The sequence below is a fragment of the Coenobita brevimanus genome, chromosome 14 (assembly GCF_032717465.1).
Source record: "Coenobita brevimanus isolate Jiangsu-jjx chromosome 14, ASM3271746v2, whole genome shotgun sequence".
Classification (NCBI taxonomy): Eukaryota; Metazoa; Arthropoda; class Malacostraca; order Decapoda; family Coenobitidae; genus Coenobita; species Coenobita brevimanus.
In genome coordinates this window covers 57,658,913-57,681,421 of record NC_136967.1, presented here as the reverse complement: position 1 = coordinate 57,681,421, position 22,509 = coordinate 57,658,913, and the positions used below count along the sequence as shown (strand labels likewise).

General features: G+C 43.1%; 1 protein-coding gene across 1 annotated transcript in view; it reads left to right on the top strand.

Moving 5' to 3' along the window:
* The window catches only part of klar (klarsicht), a 441,086-nt gene that overhangs the window by 357,451 nt on the left and 61,126 nt on the right, over positions 1-22,509 (top strand). The window contains exons 15-18 of the mRNA XM_080265346.1: positions 675-840; positions 1,675-1,961; positions 3,392-3,736; positions 8,188-8,293. Coding sequence (XP_080121472.1) covers positions 675-840; positions 1,675-1,961; positions 3,392-3,736; positions 8,188-8,293 — 904 coding nt within the window. The remainder of the gene's footprint in view (positions 1-674; positions 841-1,674; positions 1,962-3,391; positions 3,737-8,187; positions 8,294-22,509) is intronic.

Here is a 22,509-nt window from a genome sequence, read left to right as displayed (position 1 = left end):
TCAGGTGCTGGCTTTATTAATTTTTTTTTTTCTTATTAGCACCGCCTTAGGTATAAAAGGCCCATATAGCTTGCATTAGCTTGTGGAGTGTTACTGTAATTTCATTGATATTAATATGTTTTGAAATATTAAAGAAATGAGTAATTAATGGCAGACATGAGACGTAAAAAAAAAATGCTTATTGTGTAGACATTAGCGTAATTATTAGATTGACCTGTTGTAGTCTAAGCCAACCCTACCGAAAGTGAACCAAACAAGAAAATGAGGTGCAAGATTTAAAAAAAAAAAAAATCAGTTCCGTGTTGTTTAAGTCCTAGTGCTTGAAGTTTAAAATGAATATTAGTTCCGTGTTAAGTAAGTCCCAGTGCTTGAAGTTTAAGATGAATTTTATTGTACACTTAAACGTAGGACTGCTCATATAGCTAAAAATGTCGCAGCCACCTCCCCAAGATTTTTTTTTTTTTTTTTTTTTTTTTTTTTTAAATAATCAGATATGTAGATGCTCGACTAGGAATTGGCTATATTTTGTAATGTATGAATATCATCAATCCTTTAGCAAGCTGTCAATAGATACGTTTTTCCTACATTAGTGGGGGCTGAGTACGTTTAGCACAGCCACCCTGTACAGTAGGAAGAAAACGAAGTCTTATCCATTTTCTTTTTCAATTTTTTAGGGAAGACGAACAGATTCTGGTTCTGAGGGTATTACACTTAACCTTTCTGGTGGTTCTGACAACATCCAGGTTTCTCCCTGCCGTCGGCTTTCCAAGTCCCACTCATCTGGCTCGGACACATGTTCTCACTCTATGAGGTTCATCGTTAAGAGCTCCTCCTTTTCAGGTGAATATTGTCATATTTAGTAATACTGTAATTATAAATGAGAGAGGACTTATTTGAGATTCTAAACACTAGTAATTGAGTACTTCAGTGTACAGTATACAATTGATTTAAACACTATATATTCATTTTCATCTCAGCAGACAGTGTTATCTTACCACTTTTATCTTTACTGCCATGAAAAAGAAGGAACAGCAACTTAGTCCTGTTTTTGAGGTTTAGTGTTCATTATAGATAAATTACAGTATACACAGTAAAAGTCCTGTAATCCGAGTTGCAGGGGACTGAGGGTCTTTTGGGCTAGTGTTTTTGTCGAACTATTGGGTGGGACCTTTGAAATCATTAGAGATATGTTTTTGATCACCAAATAAACACCGAATGTGATATGGGTTATTGTTCTGTGCACTGGAAGTGTATAGAAGTGTTGATGAATAGTTGCAGGCAGGTACATCCAAGTCCAAGGCAAGTCCAAGTCAGATAAGTCTTTAAAAGGCCAGAAAAGGTAGAAGAAAGCCCAGAAAAAAAAAAAAAAAAAAAAAAAAAAAATTGCCTTGAAAAGCTTGGAGAATTGAGATATTCAGATTATTGGTGGTCAGATTGGAGGACTTTTATTGTATAACTACCCCCCCCTTTATATTTATATATATATATATATATATATATATATATATATATAGCATAAAGTGTAGCTGATTTACAGTGCAATACAGTGACGATGGTTTATACTTACTTGAAATTACTCATCTGAAGTCCTACAATTCCACATAGATGCATCTCCCACTACTCTTTTGTAGGCATGTATTCCACATCCTTGCTATAATCATCTTGTTTCTCCAGGAGGCTGCCGTGCTGGATCAGGGGGTATGACATCCTCTACAGAAAAGTGTGTGAGTGACTGTGGTGCTGTTCTGGGTGTGCCAAGGACGCCACCCACCACCAGGACTCCTCTCAACACTCGGCAGACCAACTATTCCAGTGATGATTCTCGCCCAGTCAGCCCCACCCTTCCTTTGGCCCTGACACGCAGCCCTGGACACACCACACGCAGCACTAGTGACCAAGATGGCCACAACACACATGAAGACATGAGTTCTTTGTCTGAGCAAGCCTGGGATCCTTACCAGGTGAGATCTAGGTGGAGGAAAATTTTCATGCATATTTATATCTTGTTCTGCATACCATGGAGGTTCATGAGATGTACAGTATTACACTGTTTCAGTGCTAAAGGTCATTTAAGGAAGTGAATTACTGTATTGTATAAAATACCGCAACCTAACTAAAGCTTAATCGTTCTTACTTAACTTCTCATGACCACATTGGGTGGGGAGATACAAAGTCCTTGGATCCTTTAGAAAATTAATCATGAATCAGGGGGAAAAAGAGTCTTCTGGTACAATAATTCTGTAGTGTAGAGATACAATGCTGCTTGCTTGTTTGGTGCATAGCTCTGGGTTTGCCACATCCTTACTTCATGACAAGGAGAAGAGGAGAGAGTTTTCATCACTCCCACTTTTGCTCCTTTTCTTTGCCTGTAAAGAAGATCAGGGATATGGGGGTAGTAATCTCTCTCCCTTATCCCCATAGATGAATACAAGAGATACCTTATAGTGATAGTTCCTTCTCACTGGCCACTTACTTGATTGCTTCTTTTACCAGTTTTTTTTTTTTTTTTTATGCTGATCATGTAGTGGGATATTGGTTTAAGAGAATGAAAAGGTAATAGTGGTTTTTAAACTAATAGGTGTTTATAAATTATCAAATTTTATTTCTTCATGATATTGGTAATCTGTGCCTGTATAATACAAATAACCAAAGATACTTAATGATGCAGGATGGGAAATTGACAAATAGGCTGTACTGAAGTAAATCCAAAGCCAGTTACATTAAGGAAAGTTTCCAACTTGTAGATGATAGTAAAACAAACCATATGTACTGTAGTTGTTAGATTGGGAAAGGTCTAGTAAAGCAAAAAGAGAATGAATTAGGAATTAGGCATGATGGGATGAATGCTGTTTTTGCATGACCTGTCTTTTCTAGGATTGTTAGGAGTGACTACAGGTGGATCTGACTGATTTTATGTGGTGAACAAGACAAAGGAAAAAATCAGATTCAGTTTAATTTTCTAGCTATTACTTCCATGATTCTAATACTGTGTTCATTAATTGTATTATGATTTTGGTAACACTTTCAGTTTAAATCAGAAATTGTGGGTGTTGGTTTGGTTTATTAAGCTCATGACTATGGGGGACTTGTGCTGGCACATTTGATATACAGATATTTCAGTTACCATAAGTTTTAGGAGTACATGTACCCTGCTTATAACAGCGTTGAGAACAAGCATATGAGTACCAGTACTCAATCTGTAATTAAAGGTTAAAAATAAGTTTTCAGTAAAGCACAACAAAAAGGCATAATGATATGAATTCTATACATTCTGAAGTGCACAGTAATAAACTGAAAAAAGAATCACTTAAAATTGTTGAATGGGGTATTTCGTGCCTTTAAAAAAAAAAAAAAAAAAAAAAAAAAAAAAAATGTATGTTTTCTCTTCTAGGAGTACAAGTACCTGAGTGAACCTTATTCAGAAGACCTAGATCAGGAGGCTGCCCGACGCCTTTTGGACTTTGGAGATGACTACCGCAAGTACATTGACTCCGATGGGGCATCCTCCTTCTCTGGGTTCATCGCCTCCCCTCTCCCCCCACATCACCCACGGGGCCGCCGTTCCCCGCACCACCGCCGCCCTCGCTGCCTGGCGCCTTCAGGACCACGCGACCTGGATTCTGACTCAGACCTTGATGACCTCCATCATGTGATCGATGAATCTCGGTCACAGCTGGCAGTCACTGAAAACGTCCTGAAGAAATATTCCAGTGAGGCTGCTCTTGGACTGGATTATGTGAGTAGCTTTTTATTATTTATTTATCCATCCATCCTTCATCCAGTCCTATTTTGCTTCAACAGGAGTGTAAGAGAAAAGGGCTAGGCTTATCAGTCCAGACAGTTAAAGAGAGGAGACAAGTCATTAATCATGAGCAGTATTATGTAAACTATAAACTTCAGCCACCCTTAGGACTGAACCTTTATGGGCCACGTACCAGTACAGTTATTTACTCTGACAGAGTTAACCCACACTTTCCCATGGTATACCTTTCCTTTTTTTTAAGAGGGTTGAGTTTAAGGCCTCCCAGCATGTTACTACCCCTTTCACTCACATTTTTCAGTCTACACATGCATGAAATTCTTACACCCCAAGTGCCCACAAACAGTGCCTCATATGTAAATATTTCCAAAACAACTTCATGCCACATCAGAGACACAACCTGCACACTACAAGACACTACCTCAACACACTTCAGGCATGAGTTGCAGACAGCAGGCAGGTGATTGCCCAAGCCAACACCACCACAACGCTCACCACTAGCAGCAGTCATGAGGACAGGTACATTCCTAACATCACACGAAACTTTGTACCTGTGCCACACACAACCATTACTAAGATCCTTGGAGTGATGTACAACACTGGATTCATCTTCTGGGACCACATAATGACAAAATATTAAGAGGCAGGATATTTCTAGACTCATCGCACTCAGAGGAACAGACTTTAGGCAACAATAAGAAGCATTCCCCCTTACCCTGCAATCAGTGATTGGCCTCCATCCAATCCAGCACCCACTTCGACACGTGCTGTCCATATAGAACATTAGGCATCATCAGTGATGGCACCACTCTTACTCCCACTACTCATTTACACTGGGATGCCAAAGTCCTTTCTGTTAGAGAATATGCCGACATGAGAGGCACGCAGATATTTTCATAGCCTGTGCAAAAAACAAACATCCCTGTCATTCATTGACATTGCCACACAACACACAAGACATATAAATTAATCACTGCACAAATATTACCCGACCGTCTTTGGTAATCATCCACCTCCAGACACTCATAGTTTTCTGAGATGTCCTCCCCCCAAAAATCTACCCAGCTCAGGTATCCTTAAATAGACCTGATCAAGTTCACCTAGCAAGGTTTGGATAAAGGACATCATGAAGCCCTTCTCAGTTACCAGCTTAGATTTGAGTTGGGTTGAATCACAGATGACACGTGCTCCTCTTGTAGACAAGGTCTACATGGTATAATGCACATTATGGAGTGCTGCACAACACATGCCACACTCCAGGGATCTTAGTAGTTTGTGTATCTGGGGGGAGGTGGGTGGCATAGGTAGTGATAATAGGAATGTACCTGGCCTTATGATTCCTCTTGGTGGTGAGTGTTGGGGTTTTGGCTGGGGTGATCAACTGCCTGCTGTCTTAAACCCATGCCTGAGGCACATTGATGTAGTCTTGTTGCAGTGTGCAGGATGTGTCTTTGATGTGGCATGGGGTTGTTTTGGTAATGTCATCTGTAAGTGAGGCATTTTCTGGGGGTATTTGGGGTGTAGGAATTTCATGCATTTATGAGATTGAAAAATGTGGGTGAAAGGGGAATTAATAAGACGAAAAGCCTTAAACTCTATCTTGTTTAAAACACCTGTATGTGGCCCACTTATATGAGCTGAAATCCATACATGGGCAGAAAAGTCAGTAACTGATTGCTGTTAAAGAAAGCACATTTAAACCGACACACGCAGCTTCTGTGAAAATGATTTTTGCAAGAGAAGCAGAATAGTCTTTTCAGGATTTATTTGCAAGAGAAAGAGACACTGAGGATATTGACAGAATAGGAAGGAGTTCCTGAGGTTGAGTGGATATTCGTGTGGAAGATGGTGCAAGCAGAGAAGTGGAGGAATTAAGTAAATGAGGCATTAGAGATAAAATTCCTTGGGCTTCAAGTTTGGTGAAAGACAAGAACCTGGAGGAAACAACTGTTGATAGCTTTAGAAGAAGAGCAGTGGCTGTCTTCGCCAGTTGCTGATTGGTGGAAGGATAGAATGCATATTCCACAGTACTGAAATTATATATATGTGTTAGACTTTCTCCAAAGACGTTAGTATCTTAAGTATGATAGCATAGGTTTCATCAAAATTCCAAAAGAGGGATGGCCAGGAATCTGGAAGGAATGTAAGAAGGTCTGTGGAATGCCCCTAATTGTATCCATTCTGACTCATAAAAAGTTGAGAAGAAATGTGCTAAGCATTTCTGTTCAGTAAAAAAAAAAAATAAAAAATAATAAATAAAAATAATAATAATAATAATAAGCATAAGAAATAACCAGTCCAAGGAAAACTGTTTGCCCTTTTGCTGTTGCTGCTTTCAGACTGTTTTACTTAACACAGAGAGGCCTGTCGCATGGGAAAAAAAAAAAAAAAAAAAAAAAAATTGTCTCCCCACAGCTAAAAATAAAAACAGTCCAGGTAGCAGCAGGAATTAATTAAAAAAAAAAAATCGTAATGAAGGGATGAAAGCAATATGGCGATGGTCAGAGAGCTAGCAGTGGTTTCCCTACTTTGGAATAGGCTGAATGAGAGCAAACTCCCAACAGGCATGAAAGTGAAACTGGGCAATTACGAAAGAGTTTGCCTTGACAGAGTATCAGCACAGGAGCAGTTTTTAAAAAGGACTGTAGAGGATATCATAAGGACCATATGCCGTACAAGGTTTTAGGCCAGAAAAATAAGAAGGGACACAGTTTGTTGCGTCACAGAACTTAGTACAAACTGGGTACGAACAAGTTTCCCTTTAATAGTTTTCTACGACGGGGAGTAGAACACGTTTTCTTTTATTAAAACTTTCTCTGCACCGACCTTGACGCTCATGGCTGTTCGTTCAAACTTTCTTATTCACAGCATGTGGATGATGCCGTTTCCTATCTTTGGTATCTCGTTGAGCAGTTTTTGAAAATGAAATAGAACGAATTTCAGTGAAAGCTGAAATGAAAGGTAGTGTAACCAAACTGCAATTTGCCTTGAACATCCAGTACGTCGGCATGCAACAGGGTTCATCACTACTTCCCCTTTTGTGTAGCAGATTGAGAGTGAAACCTGGCCTTTTTAGCACAAGGTGGGGCATTTGCTTATACGCGCTTGTTGCCGGACGGTGTGACTCTAACTCCACCCTGCCATTAGGAAGGGTTGCCATATTGCGTAGAGGAGATGGTTTGTATAGTAATTGTTAGCATCGTCGCTGCATGAATTAGTTACTGTATACTTGGTCCTGTTTTAGGGTATTAGGAAATGGTATTAATGTCCAGTTTAGTGAGAGTGAAAGTGGTATTAAAGTGGCAAGGTTGCGTCCAGCGGCACCCAGCATCTTTGTTGAAGCAGCTGGCGGTCACAGCTGCTGGAAACTGGAACTGATTGTGGGTGCAGCTGTGGCGTTCCTGCGGTGCTGTACTGGCCTGTAGGAGTGCTGTGGTAGTGGTGGGTCGGCTGCGTAGGCGTGCTTTGGCGTTTTTGTGGTGCTGCACTAGATATACCATGATGCTGTTCTGGCAATGTTAAAGGGCGGTGTTGTGCTGGCTGTGTTGCGGTGATGTGGTGGTGTGCTGGGTACGTTGAAGTTCAGTGGTGCTGTGCTGGCAACGTTCAAATGCCTTGGTGCTATGCTGATCTGTTGTTTGTGGTGTAGTTGAGTGCGCTGGTGATCATCCTAGATTTAGCAAGATTTATGTGCGTAAAGGGGCGATTTTACGGTACCATCAGGATAAAGGCAATAAACAGTAGCGTTGAGAGGGATTAAAAACAAATAAATAAAGGAATTGATAGCACGGTGTTGGTGTCTGCTATATATGACCTTACAAAGCTAAGATGCAAAAAATGTTCTATAACACATTGGCATATAATATTGAGGGGCGCGGTTAGATCTTACAAAAGTTTTTAGCAAGTTTTAGTCGCCTGTAGCAACGATCGGTAATAAACCCACTTTCTTACGATGCCACTGGTTGTTCATCATGTTGTATTCTTCAGGTATGACAATCTCATTATTTATCGTAATAGACATACCAATATATTAGTTTCGAACAAAATTAATCGAAGTCTATTAGTATTAACAAAATTAATCGAGATATATTACGAACAAAAATAATAGAAGTATTGACACACCGTTTGTCATGGACATGGAAAGTTTTCCGTCAGGTGGGTTAGATCAACTGATAGTCAAAATTTGATGCCCATATATGCTAGGAATTGTTCTGTTGAAGTGGTGAAATGAATCATGTTGAATGGTTATCAGTGTTACTAAATTTACTGATCAGTGAGAGTCTATCAGTGACACAGGTACCTAATATCGAAGCTTAACCACAAGACTGATTACGGATATAGCACAATGACTGAAACTTACGGTGATAAAAACATTGAAGTTGATGGTTGAGTGTGTGACTGTTGTGACGGCCGCCCTTCCTTCCCAGGCTGAGATCGTCGCCACCACCCAGACCAACATCAAGTGCCTGACGGAGATCGTTCGTCACCTGCAGATGGAGGGCACCCTGGAGCCGGAGCTGCTCGAGGTTCAAAGTGAGTACATGGTTACAGATTTTTTGTAGTCATACCAGTTTTCACTTCGATTTCATGGTCATTATGTGATTATTAAAGTTTTCACATGAATTGTTTACATAGACTTTTCTCAAACCTTTTTGACATTCGTATAAGACTTCAAAGTAAGAACGGTATTGTATATTGTAGGATAAAACAATATTTAAGTTGTATACGTACTTCTGAATGTGACCATCGTCCAGTTATTATAATCAACATAATGAAATCGCCGCTCTGGGAAAATTTTTCATAATTGTATCTTTTTACACCGCCGAAATCATTTGAAAATTGTCAAAATTTTTGCAGAGAAGACCTGAATTTCGGCGTGAAAATTGTGTACTGTATACTGTATATTTATTCTTTTCAATGGCGTGGTTGTCTTGCTGCTTTGTATTTGTATAATTTAATTGCCGTTTTATTTCAGTACATTTTCCGTATATACAGTTTCATATTATATTAATCAAGGACAGCAGGGAGTGCATTGGCCGTCTCGTGGAGTTTTTGTTCATAGATGTGACTCACCCGCTTAGCAACACAGCCACGCTTAAACTGTTATTGTAGTAAGTAGTGTTAAATTATGCCAGTGACCAGAAGGTAAGTAGATGGTTTAATGTGTTTGTCGGTAACGGAGACTGTTCTGCATTTCACTGTACGTTACTTAACACTGGACACTCAGAAGGTAGTGCTACTTTTTGATTGCCTGTCTCACGTTATGGTTACTGCTCATTGGATTTGGTACTGTAATAGGATTAGGATGATGATGATGATAGTGGTTTTGGTGGTGGTGATGGTAATGATGATGATGACGATGTAGGCTTTTGGTGGGAATATTAGATTCATGCAAAATTCTCGTATTATTAAATCATTAGTAGACTGACAAAGCAATAAGTGTAGTATATGCAGTTAAATGTTGTAGGCTAATTCTGAGAAGTGGGCTACTGTTCTCCAGAAATACGTGATTAGTAGCGTTTAGTGACTTTAATACGGATATAAACATTTTTTATTTTTTTTTAGGTATATGAACTTTTATGTGCTTAAGTTTTGAGAACATTAAATGCTGGAGAGAGAGAGAGAGAGAGAGAGAGAGAGGAACCCACTCTTATTGTTCGTTCACTTATATTACACAGCAACATTATTAAATTTTATGTACGTTTTTTCATTTACATATTTACATATATAATTGCTGTTGAGTGATGTAAGGCAAGGGGTGGGTGGGATTAGTAAGGCCTCGTCCCAGGTATCACATTATCGAGAGAGTAGACCGTATTGTAACATCTGTGGGAAACTGGATCCTGGCCGTGGGAGAGGCAGGAAAAAAGGGAGAAATGAAAAGAAAAAATGCACAAGTGAAGGTGAAAAAAAGAGAAAATCAGGGGACATGAAATCGAAGGAGAAGAGACGGTTAGCAGGAAAGAGGAGAAATAATTGAAGCAAGAAAGGGAAGAAGGAAGTTTTGAAAAATGTAGAATAAGAAGGAAGACGAAGAACTTTGTAATTTGAGATCGTAAGTTGAACAAAAAGTAATATTACAAGAAAATTATAGAATCAAAAGAAATAAGACAAAACGGGTAAGGAGGAAACGAAGAGACAACAAAAGTTAAAAAGAAATGTTAATCTTAAAAACTGGTTCTCTTCTTACCCAGCCAAGGAGGAGGAGTCAAGCAGGGTAGACGTTAGGATTTGCTACGTGGGTCAGGATTCACAGTTAATTCTCAGCGGTAGAGGGTTAGGGAAGTAGTAGTAGTAGCAGTAGTAGTAATAGTAGTAGTAGCAGTAGTAGTAGTAGATGTTCATGGTCGCTTTCGTAGTGGTAGAAGTAATAGTATCGATCAGTAGTTTATTAGTGCTGTACAGACTTTATTTCCATTATTTATTTATCTTCTTGGTACTCGATGCTGCTACTGTCATTGTTGTTTTTTTTCTTGTTATTATTTTGCTTCCCACTTCCTCGTTTCCGTGAAGGGAGGAAAGAAGGGAGGCATGGGGCAGGAAGGGAGGGTATTGGTGTACGCTGTTTGTTTTACTTGGTCGTAGGGGGCGTGACACACACACACACATACGCACGCACACTCACACACGCACACCACACACACACACACACACACACACACACACACACACACACACACACACACACACACACACACACACACACACACACTCAGGGTAATGGTTTGTACAAAATGTTTTACAGTTTTTACACAAATATATATCGTACCTTCTATATCGTCAGGCATGCATCGATCATATATACACAATACATTATCATATCGAATTAGTCAGAGACTTTGATTATTGTTAATTGATTGATAAGATAATTGAGTAAACATTAGGTTCTGCTATCTCTAGTATCAGTTGCAATTGTTTATTGATGTGATGATAAGGCGAGAAGCGTAGCGAGGTTGGTGGAGAAGGGAGTGGGGGAGGAAGGGTAGGTGCCTGGGAGAAGGCGAGAATGATTGGGAAAGGCATGAGAGTGATACTGGGTGGGTGGGAGGGAGGGGAGGTAAGAGAGTGGGAATGGGTGGGAGGAAGAGTAGGGAAGTGGAAGTGACGGAGAGAGAGAGAGGTGGGCAGGAAGAGTGAGCGAGGTCGGGCAGGCAGGGTAGGATAAACAGAGTAGAGGTGACGACAACAGTGTAGGAAACTCGAGCCATCCCACACCAGTCCCACCCTCCCACCCACACCCTCGCCCCTCCCCCCACTTACCCTCACCCCTCCCTCCACTAACCCTCACCCCCTCACACTCACCTTCATGCCCACACTCGCCCTTACCCCCATTAATAACCCCCCACTCCGACCCTCATTGTCAAACCACCCTAACGTTCTCTCCCCACTTCCATACCTCCCCCACAAACACACACCAGTCCAGCCTTCCCACGCCCATACTCCCCCCACACACACATACACACAGTCCACACTCCACTCCTTTTCCGAATGTATTTTGACTTTCATATATGTTTCTTATTGTTTTCGTTATATACAGTACTCATTACTGTATTCAAAGACAAGAATACAGAGAATGAAATAGTTTATACATACATACATACATATGCCATACATACACTGTTACGTACATACATACATACAGACAAACACAAACATATTGATAGATAGATATAAATATATTTATTTGAAATGATAAAATTATTGGTTACAAATCTTTGTGTACTATTTCTGTAAGTGCCTAAAAAGATGGGAATTTCCTGTCCAAGTTGTTACATGTTGTACCCTAATGTTTATTTTACCTGATATAAACGGATGTGACGTAGTGTGCTTGAGTGGACGTGTGGGGGAGGTGAACGTCATATACCCTTCCACACCTCTTATCTCAGATCCTGTCACCTTCAGTACTTATACATTCCTTCCATTGTCTCTTACTCTCCTTATCATAACATTGTTTTTCCTTAATCTGCACCTCTTGTGTGCATTTTCTTCTCTCCACTCACGTCTCTTCTCCTCTTGTGAACTCTTCATATCTCTCTTCTTTCCTTTTTTTCGTTTTTCTTCTCACTTCCTTTCTACTCTGTTTATTCTTCATCTTCATCTTTCCAAATTCCTTTCCTTCCTTTATAATTTTCTTTCTCCATTTCCTCCTGTTCAACCCCGAAGACGTGAATTATGTGGTCTTGAGTTCCCTTAGGTCTGTCTGCATGCCTCGTCCTCCACGCCCATATTGCGTCACAGCTATTTACTTCCTAACGCACCTGCTGCCTCCCCACTCTCCCCCCTCGTCTCCCCCTGCACCCTCTCCCCTCTCGCTCCACCCACGCAGTTCTCCCCCCTCCCCCCCCTCTCTCTCCTCACCTTCCTGCCTGTCACTCCTTCCTTTCCCATCTATCCTCTCTCACCCTTCATCGCCACACCTGTTCTTTCATCTCACCTGCCCTCTTTCTTCATTCCTTCTTTAATTTTTCGTCTCATCCACCTAGATTAATATTTTTTTTTCCTTTGTCTCACTCGCTGATCCATCTCATCCTCCCATTCTCCCTCTCTCTCATCTTCATCCACCCGCTCATCCTCTCACCCGAACCTAATTATTCCTCTTCACCTATATTCCTACATCCTCCTCAGCCTCATCCACTCCCTCACCCTCTCTTCGTTCGTCCTCCCTCTCACATTGTCACTACGTCTCTCCCTCATCTTCCACTCCCTCACCCTCTCTTCATTCGTCCTCCCTCTTACCCTTCACTACGCCACTCCACCCACCGCCCGCCAAGAGTGTGGCCAGAGAAAGTGAGGGTTGCGTTCTTGTCACCTCATAGTTGACTTCTGAGGGTCGACTATCTCAATCTTGTTGTTTGTGTGCCGCATCCATTCCCTCGTAATCTATCCTTATCTCTCTCACACTTTCTTTTCCTCTTAATCCATCCCTCTCACTTCATCCACCTCCCTCATTCGTTTTCTTTTCGTCAAGCTAACCTACTTCTCGCAGTGCATTCCGCTAAAATCGATTCCTCGCCTTGTCAGTCCTTTGTCCCCCTCAGTCTGTTATTTTCGTTATTTTCTCTCTTTATCAACCAGTCATTTTCCCATCTGTCCATCCCTCCCTTTGATCCTTGCCTCATTAGTTGAATCTTGTCCTTGCTGTCTACTTATCTCGTTTATTTTGTATGTTCTCCTGTATTGTCCACATTGCTCCCTCTCTCCAGTTCACCGTTTTCTCTTACATCAGTACGTCCTAAGTTTTCTATGCGTATTGTACACATCTTCGTTCTTAAATCAAGTCTATTTCTTTTCCCCTCAATCTTGCTCGCTCTCAAGCTTGTTCCTGCCTCACCACAGACTATCCCACCCTCTTGCTTCAGCCTGCCCTTGATCCACTAATTCTGCTGATCCCACTCATTATCATTATCCTGTGTTCCTTGCATGCCTTTCCTTCCTGTCCCCTCCCTCTCTCCCTCCCTCCCTCCCTTCCCCTCTCCCTCCCTCTCTACCCTGTCCTCTCGTAAGACCCGTGCCAGATAGATACGCACAGACCAGCGCCTTTCGTGGCTGTGAACGCCCATGTTTATTTTACTTAGTTTCATGCAAGGCAGCTTTGTTCAGTATTTTAAGATATTTAGCTATGAAGAAGTTATAAATTTTGCTGCTGTGGACATCTTCACTGATTTACTTGCGAGAGAGAAGCCTTGGCACTCAGAATTTTAATTTGCATGTAGCCTGTCTGCGTATTTCCCCCCTTCACTTCTCTCCTTTTTCATGTCATTTCGGCACTGTCTTCCCTTTCCACTCTGTTTATCCTTTCCTTTCGTATTCTTAACTGTCCTTTGCTCTTGGTACCCAGCAAAGTAAGCCCTCGGACCTTCTAATCTTGTCTTAGCCCTGTCTAAGCCTTTGTATCCAGCCCAAGTCTCTCTGCATAGTTTATAGAGTTCAACGCCTTCTGTTCCCACCCCAGTCCTTTCTTCACACAGGTCGGTCTTTTGTTTATATACACAACCCTGTCCGCTGTTCACATTAATTCAGCCCTTTCTGTATCTTGTGTATCCTCTCTATAAATCATCCCGCTTGGTAGGTAGCCCAGTCCTTTGTATTTTACCCAACCCTCTCTCTACTGAGGCAAACCCCTGTCAGAATCAATAGCCCGGACTCTTATTTAAACCCTTCACTACAAAATCTTTTATTTTTAATCCGGTTTCAGTTTTTTCTTTTTTTTTTTTTACATTGTTTACTAGGTCGTCTTTGTTATGCAGTTTCTTTTTTTTTTCTTTTTCACACGATTTACTAGGTCGTCGTTGTCGTTCGATTTCTTTCTTTTTTTACACGGTTTACAAGGTCGTCTTTTTTTATTCGATTTCTACCTCTTTTTACACGGTTTACAAGTTCGTCTTTTTTATATGATTTCTTCCTCTTTTTACGCGGTTTATTACGGTCGCCTTTTGTATTCAGCTTCTTTTTCCCTCCCTTTTCTTTTTTTCCTTCCTTTTTCCTTTTTCCTGTTTTGTTTCCGTCCCTTTTTTTTTCTCTTCTTTTTCCCCTCCCTTTTTACACGCATCGCTTTATAAAGAATAGGGATACGTCATTCTTGAAGGGTAATTTAGAGCCTTCATTAACCCATTTACCACGATAGATCTTCACTAAACTTAATAAAATCGTCTTTCTATGGCAAGAGTAAGAAGAAGCAAGACGTCCTCGTGTGGAAGGGGTTGTCCAGTCACTAACTCACCTGTGCCTGGCCAGCCTTGTACCCAACACACCTCGGCCGGTAGTGTCGTCCCAAACACCTTCTCTTGAGCGATTTATTTTGTTTATTGTACCTTACTGCCTTCTGTTACATAAATCCTTTCAGAGTCATCCTACTTTTCATAAATGACATACAAATGGATATTACCTAGCCATATCCAGAAATAAATCGTTAAGGAAGAGGTGTTAGGAAAAGAACATTAACCAGCCATATCCAATATAAATCGCTAGGGAAGGGATATTAGGAAAAGAACATTAACCAGCCATATCCAAAAATAAATCGCTTAGGAAGTGGTGTTAGGGAGCCTCCTTGACCGACAAGAACACGAGCCCTTTCACTTTCTCCCCTCGCTACTTTACGCGGGAGTTTTAAATAAATCAATAACCACCTTGACCTCTTGCGTGCGCCGTTATTCATCTATGGTGGTGAATTTGTGTAGGTTATTTGTGTTTTTGGTGATTGATTAAGGTAGTTTTGGTGATTGATATGCTTGTTTACGAAAATTAAAGTGAAAAGGGTTGTTACCTTTGTTTTGATTGTGGTTTCGATTCTGCCATTTGTGCTTCTCTTTCTTTGTGGTGCAGTGAAGTAATATGGTGAGGAGAAAGGACTACCAGAGTGGAGTGGAGTGAAGGGTTGGGTGTGGTTGTGAGTGTGGGGGAAGGATGTGTGGAGAGGGAGGAGGGAGGGAGGGAGGGAAGGGGAGGCTGTCATAGCTGGCAACCGCTCCATCTGATGACCACGCTCCCTTCCTTCCTCGTTCCCCCTCTTCCTCCATCCCTTCCTCTTTCACTCCCTCTCTTCCTCCACCCCACCCTCTCTCACTCCCTCTCTTCTTCCATCCCTTTCTCTCTCACTCCCTCTCTTCCACCCTCCCATCCTTCTTCAGAATTCCCTTCCCATCCCCATTTTCTCTCACCTTAATGCTCCCTCACTCTTTCTGTTCCATTCGTTAACTCTTCTTTCATCCTTTTCCGTTCCTGAATTTTGCTTCCTTCTTCCTTGCCTTCCTGTTCATATCCTCATCCCTCCTCTGCCAGACACCCTTCACCTCACCTTGTCCATTACCCCTCCCTTCCTCCTCTCTCATTTTCCCTGCTCATTTCCCTCATTCCACCTCGTTTAAGAAAGTTTACCCTTATCCATTTCCTCTCCTTTTCCATTCTTCTTACTCCTGCCTTTTCCCCTTTCCTGCCAAAATCTCGGATTTTGCCCATTACTTCCTCCCGCACCCATATTTCTTGCTTGTTTCCCTGATCCTTGCTTTCCTCTCCCATTCTCCCCACTCTTTCCCTCATCCTTCCCTTTCTTTCCCTTTCTCCCTGCTCTAATCCTTCCCTTCTTTTCCCATTCTCCTCACTCTTCCCCCTCTTTTCTCCGCTTCCAGACAGCCTGCCCTTTTCCCCTGCCTCACCCTTCCTGTGTTCCCTTTCACCCCCGCTCCGCCCCGCCCACCAACCAGCATTGTCGTTGTAGCAATTAACGAAAAAAAACCTTGGTGAGAGTTGGGGGATGGGGAGGAAGGAAGTGGTGATGGAGATAGCCACACCACCATCACTACACACAGCTGCTCCTCTACCTCCACCTCTACACACAGCTGCTCCACAACCTCCACCTCTACGCACAGCTACACCACCACCTGTATCCAATTTATGTATACTGTATCCACGTGTGTGTGATAATGACGGCGTGGTTGGGAAGGTATGTGAGGGTTGTGGGCTGCGAATATGGCTGACTGATTCCCATATAAACTTTCAATCAATTTCCTCTTATAGCTCCATCTATTATATTTTTCTGTGTATTTTTGGCGACGAGGATGTGGCTCGAAAGAGCTGTGTGTTGGTACCGAAAGTGGATTACAAATATATGGATTAGATTCACATACGTACTTTCGATCTAAGAGTTATATTTGCAGGGGGAAGAAGGAAGGAGAGGGTATAACATTCCCTAGTTTTTGACTCTCCCTGCATAAGAAATTCATAGTTACGAGAGGAGCAGTTCGTAAGTTTGTTGGTGAATCTCGACATTGGATTGCGTGGGTCCCTCTTTGGTAAATTATTTCATCTGGTTAAAGGAAGAATTAAATCAGTATGTCAAGGTCTGTTTGAGTTTCAAGATGGAGTGGTTGATATTTTGTGAGAAATGGGTGGGTAATAGAGTCTTCTTTGTTGTCGGTGTTAGTGGTGGAAGAATGTGATGATAGTTGTGGTAGGAATGTGGTGGTAGTTGTAGGAATGTGTTGGTAATTTTGGGAGGAGTGTGGTGGTAGTTGTGGTAGGAATGTGGTGGTAGTTGTTTGAGTTACATTGATAGGGTAGTGATGATAGGGAAGATGGTGTCAATGGTGATGTCAGTAAGGATGCTAGGCGTGGCAGTGTTGGTAATGGTGATGATGGGAGTGATATTGGTTGAGTGGTGACGGAAGTAATGATAGTCCGGATAGTAAGGGTGGTGGTGGCGATTTGAGCGGTGGCTGTGGTGGTGTTGGTGATGGTGGTGATGATGGAGGTAGGGAAGTTGGCTGTGGTGGTGGTGGTGATGGTGGTTGGGAAGTTGTTGGTAATGATGCTAGTTGCGGTATCGATCGAAACTGGTGGATTGGGAGATGGTGGTAGTTGTGGTGATGGTGGTATTTCTTGGTAGCTATGATAATGGTGTGGTATTTGCTGTTGGTAGTGATCGGGAAGATGGTGGATGAGGGTGGTGGTGGTGGTAGTGGTATTGTCGGAAGTAGGGAAAAGGATGATGATCGTGGTGGTGGTGGTGGTGGTGGTGATAATGGTGGTAGTGGTGGTTTTGGTACTGACTGGATGATGGTGGTATTTGGTGATGGTGGTGGTGGTAATGGTTGACCGGAAGTGCTGGTGGGACAGATGGTGATGGTGGTGGTAGTGGCGGATCAATAAAGGTGTGAGCGATGCAACACGAGAGTTCCACATGCAAGGCGAGTCAGTCTAGTCTACCGGCTCCACCACGGTACCTACCTAGCCCCTTCCACACCTCCACACACCCTCATCCACCCCTCACCCTCATCTACCCTACACCATCATCTCCCATCACCCTATTAACCCCTCAATCTCATAAACCTCACACACCTTTCTACTAATCATCATTCCCTCAACACCGTCATACACCCAACTTTTCTTACAGTATATACACTTCCTCGTCAAGTCCACACCCATCTCATCTCTACCATACATCCTCATCCACCCCACACTCTTGTTGACTCCACACCCTTGTCTTCATTCATTCTCCACCTCCATAACCACCTTCACTTGTCCACCCACAGTCATCCTACCGTGCGCCTTATCTTCCGCACATCCTCCCTTCTTCACGCTCGCCCACACTCTTCCACTTTCATCTTTCTTACAGTTTTCGTCTCTTCTTTCCCCCACCCTCTCTCATGTCAGTGTAGCTTGTCACATATACATACACACCACTTCACTCTTCTCCCTCCTCTTTCTAGTCTTGTCCTCATTACACTCTCCCTCTTTCTTCCTTTTACTTCTTACATGAGTACATCCTCTTTCTCCAACATTTATTCATTCTCTCGTACTCAGTTTTCAATCATTATCATTTGACTTATCGTGACCTAACATCAATCTTCATCAAACTCATTTTCAACTAATTTTTTCATCAATCATCAAAGCTCACTCTTCATTCACCAGGTAGTCATCCATCTTATGTTTTCATCCACCCGTTCCCGTAACCCTAATCTCATTCTTCATCCACCCCCAAACCAGCTAGTCATCCACCCGACACCTCGCCCCCCACCCGCCCTACAACCGAGTGACCACAATATCGGGTTGCTTCTCACCTTGCCATAGCTGTTCCTCCTCCTTCACTCCTCAGTTAGTTTTCTCCCCATACTCCCTTACAGATCACCTCCTTGCTTTCTTTCTTTTAACACCACACCGCACCACACCACGCTTGCACAGTCATTCCTAGTCACCATTTCACAGTAACTCCACCACACACTACCAGCCATTCTCGGTCACGTTCTCACATCCACCCCACCATCACTCGCTACCCCTACACTGCCAGACAACTATTGCCACACTGCCGAGGGTGCAGTGGCTTGAGGTATGTCTTGTGAGTGCCAGTACTCAAAGAAGATGATTGGAATTCAAGATAGAGCCAATTTAAGGACGGTGGACGGAGGATCGACTAAAACGCTGCCACGAGGAACAGAGGTGCCATTCATTCAGGCACTCTCCACTCCCCTCCCGCGAGGCCCAAACATACACCACACTGGGCAGGGCAGGGCAGGGCAGGGGGTGGAAGGGGGTGAGTTGAGGGCGCACAGGACTCCCCCGTCTACCAGTTCCTGCTCCTCTTAGTTCGTGTGTGGCAGCTCCCCGCCTCACACCTGACAGACATACCGAGGTCGTGGCGCCAGGTGTTCGCCGCGATAACGAGTGTGTTTATCGGTCTGCGCTGCCGGACCGTGAGTGAGTTAGTGCTGTGGAGGCCAGAAAAGCAGTGACTTAAACGTGAATTTGCTGAGTATAGTGTGGTGGATCATAGAGCTGCTCGTAGGTAGGTAGGAGAAGAAAGTGCCGCGTGGGTGGGAGGGAGAGGAGAGTTAGAGGGTGGGTGGGTGAGTCAGTGGATGCTTACTGGGGAGTGGGCGGAGCGTTTAGACGAGCGTAATGTGTTTGCGTCTAGTGCCTTTCACCCAAGTCACTTTATGTCTTACCAAGGGCCGCCATTACGGGGTGGTGCCAAGAGCTCTCTGTAAATATTGTCGAAAGGAGTTGCAGTGAAACGAAAATGGTGCTTATGGAGGGTTGCGTATATCCCTCCCTGCGTTTAGGTGGGGGGGGGGGAACAATGAACATGTCTTACCAAAGGTCGACGTTTCGAAAAATATACTGCTCATTCTTAATATGTTTGAGTCCTAATGAAGGAGAATGTATTACGAAAATAGTGCTTGTGAGGGGCTGCGTACCGTATACCCCTCCTCCTTCACCGCAGTTGATGGCCGGGGCTGGTGTGAAGGCGATATGGGGCCGCTCCCGTGCAGGTTTGAGTGAACGGGTCGAGTTACCTAGCAGAACCTGTTAGACGGGGTCGCGGGGTCTCGTCTTACGCCTGCGTCCACTTCAATAAGATGTGTAACCTAGAACCCAATTTTTCACAGGTATTTTTTCCTCACTTATGAACCTCTGAACTCGTACTGTGCGCTGTTTAGAAGAGTTTTTTATGAGCAGAGTTAGATGATATGTCAACCTTAAGGAACTAGACTGGGTTTGACGTTTCATTGAGTGAGATGTGACCGAGGAAGAGAGACGAGGGATGATGAGATGAAGAACCGGCTTGTTATATAAGTACCTCTGCGTAAGGCTTCATTTTAAAATAGGCCAACCTAGAATTCCCCGATGGATATTACTACACAAGGACTAACCTGGCATCTTTATTTTTTCCCAAGAATTTGGATATGTTTTAACCCATGAGAGTGTCTGTGATAATTATGGTAGTGTGTTTAATATAAAGTATGATAATTGTGGTGCCGTGTACCCAAATAGATAATATATGCGTATGTAGCCAGATGATATGTGTGTATTTTGTTGTGAGGAAGCCTACAGAAATTGAGTTGCTGTAGTGGTAATTCTTAATATCTGTTTATAGTGGAAATACGTTGACTTTCCCTCCTAGAAACCATACAGACAACACTGACCTTAATTTACTCCGCCCACAGTGTCCTCCTCTTATCACCAAAATTTCATCACCACATAAGCCTGACTCCTACTACTGGTGCCTCAGGACGAATAACACTTGGGAGTACAGGGGAGGAAGTGACGTCAGGTAATTTCAAACACACCCGGAAGTTCCTGTGGCATTTCCGCTGTTGGTGGGAAGTGAATTATGAACAAAATGTGGAATATGAGGAACTAAATTTATCTTATTTTTTTTGTAAACTGGACGCTAAATTAAAAGATACAATGGCTATACGTGATGCTTGTTCATGTCTGGTTGCCATAGAAACGAAAATTTTAGCTATATGTTATCCTGAACATAATTCTTGCCATCTCCAGACGATTTTATGTAACAGAGGAGGGATTTTTCGGACTGGAGGGGTTAGATTTGGTGTTAATTCTTCCAGCACGAGAATAAAATCGATGTGTAAAATCGTCTGGTTGAAGGTAAATAAATCGTTGAATAAAAATCGTCTTGTTGTTGTGTGTTTAATAGATGTCATGGCAGAAGAGACTAAAGGTGACGTCTGGATAAGTGGTAATGATGAGTGACGGATGTGTAGGGGGATAAGGCACCATGATAGACCAAAAAAAATGCATCACCGCTCCACAAGGTCACTGCCATCTCCACCTCTCGACCCTGTGAGGCCCTTGAGTGTGTAGTGGTACAAGTGGGGACAGACGAGTGGGGAGGCAGAGGGGGGAGGCTGGGGAACACGGATGAGACGCGTGGATCAGGATGAGGAACCGGATGATTAGGCACGGGCGAAATGAAAGCCTTGAAGGGGGAAGTGTTGCTGTGAGTGACAAGGCTAAGAGAGGGGTTGATGATGATGATGATGACGATGGACTGGATAGGAGAGTGTAGAGGACAGTGATGGAAGGACGGCTGATAGGGCACTGATAAGGGTTATATGAGGACGATATGGGGAAGAAAGGTACTTAAACTTAGATAAGATAACGAGCCCTCTTCTAAGTGGCTTTGGAGATTCGTAGCACCCTTTCATCAGCGATTTATGCAGCACGTGGCACTTCGGTATGTCCTCTGGTCGATACTAAAACGATGTAAGTAATAATGTGAAAGAGGATATGAAGACAGAACATTATAAATCGCCAAAAGGATGAGGTACAAAGCCGACAGTGCCACATAAAATGGGTTCCTTAGGGAAGCTGTCCGGAAAATAAGGATAAGAAGAATGAAAGACGTTTGAAGTTACATGCTGTGTGGATGACAGGAGTGCCAAGTAGTTCCGAGAGAAAAAGAATGAAATTACTCGTAATAAAAAAAAAAAAAAAGTATGGATACCTGGCAAGAAAAATGAGATGGATAAAGGTGAATGAAGTGAAAATAGGAAAAAAAGGACTTGTGTCTGGAGGGGAGAGACGGAAAATCACGACAAAGGATGGATCAGCTGAGGGGAAAGGAGGAACAGGCATTGGAAGGAGGCTGAGGGAGGGGAAGACCAGGAGATGTTTGTCAGGATGCGGGTTGTGCCTCCCTCTTCCACCCCCTGTGTTTGGATGTCAATGGCAATTAGTGAGAACGATGAAAGAGAGGGATCGCTTGGTTCTTAGCCCCTTCCCTCCTCTGCAAGAATGTGACGTTGAAATCTAAGACTATTTCTGTTTCCTCCTCACCATATCCACCTTCGTCGTCACTGAAAATAGCAGAAAGAGGATCACATGTTGAAGGAATAAAGGCATAACAAGAAGGAAGGACTGTGAGAGAGAGGTGTAGCTGAGGAAGGAAAGGCTGTCAGAGGTAGTTGATTGTCACATGGTGGATTCTTGGCGCTCCTTGTCTGAGAGTAGAGGGTGGTGGTGGAAGGGGAAGGGCGTGATGGCACAGACGGGGCCAAGATTATCGTGGTGGAGGGGGTGAAGCACGATGGCGGTAACTGGCTCCCGTCCCTCCTCACCTCCCTGATTGCCCCCTTTCCTACCCCTTACCTTCCTTACCGTTCCCTCCCTCTAGCCGTGTCTTTCATCTCGTCCCCTGACGTTCCTCACCGTTTCTCCTCAAGCCTTGTCTCCCATATCGTCGGCTTACGTTCCTCAGCGTTCCCTGTCTGCCCTGGTCTCCCATCTCGTCCCTTACGTTGCTCACCCTTGTCCATTAACCTTGGCATCTCTCATCTTACTTCCACAACAAAGTCTATGTCCTTCATTTCCTTCTTTGGTTTCTCCTCTTAATCTTTTATTCCTCACCTCCCACTCATCGTTGCAGTCTGGCAGTTGCATATTCCTCCTAACCCGTCCGTTCCTCACCGTTCTCTGCCAGGCATGGAGTTTTCCAAATCGTTCCTTTCGTC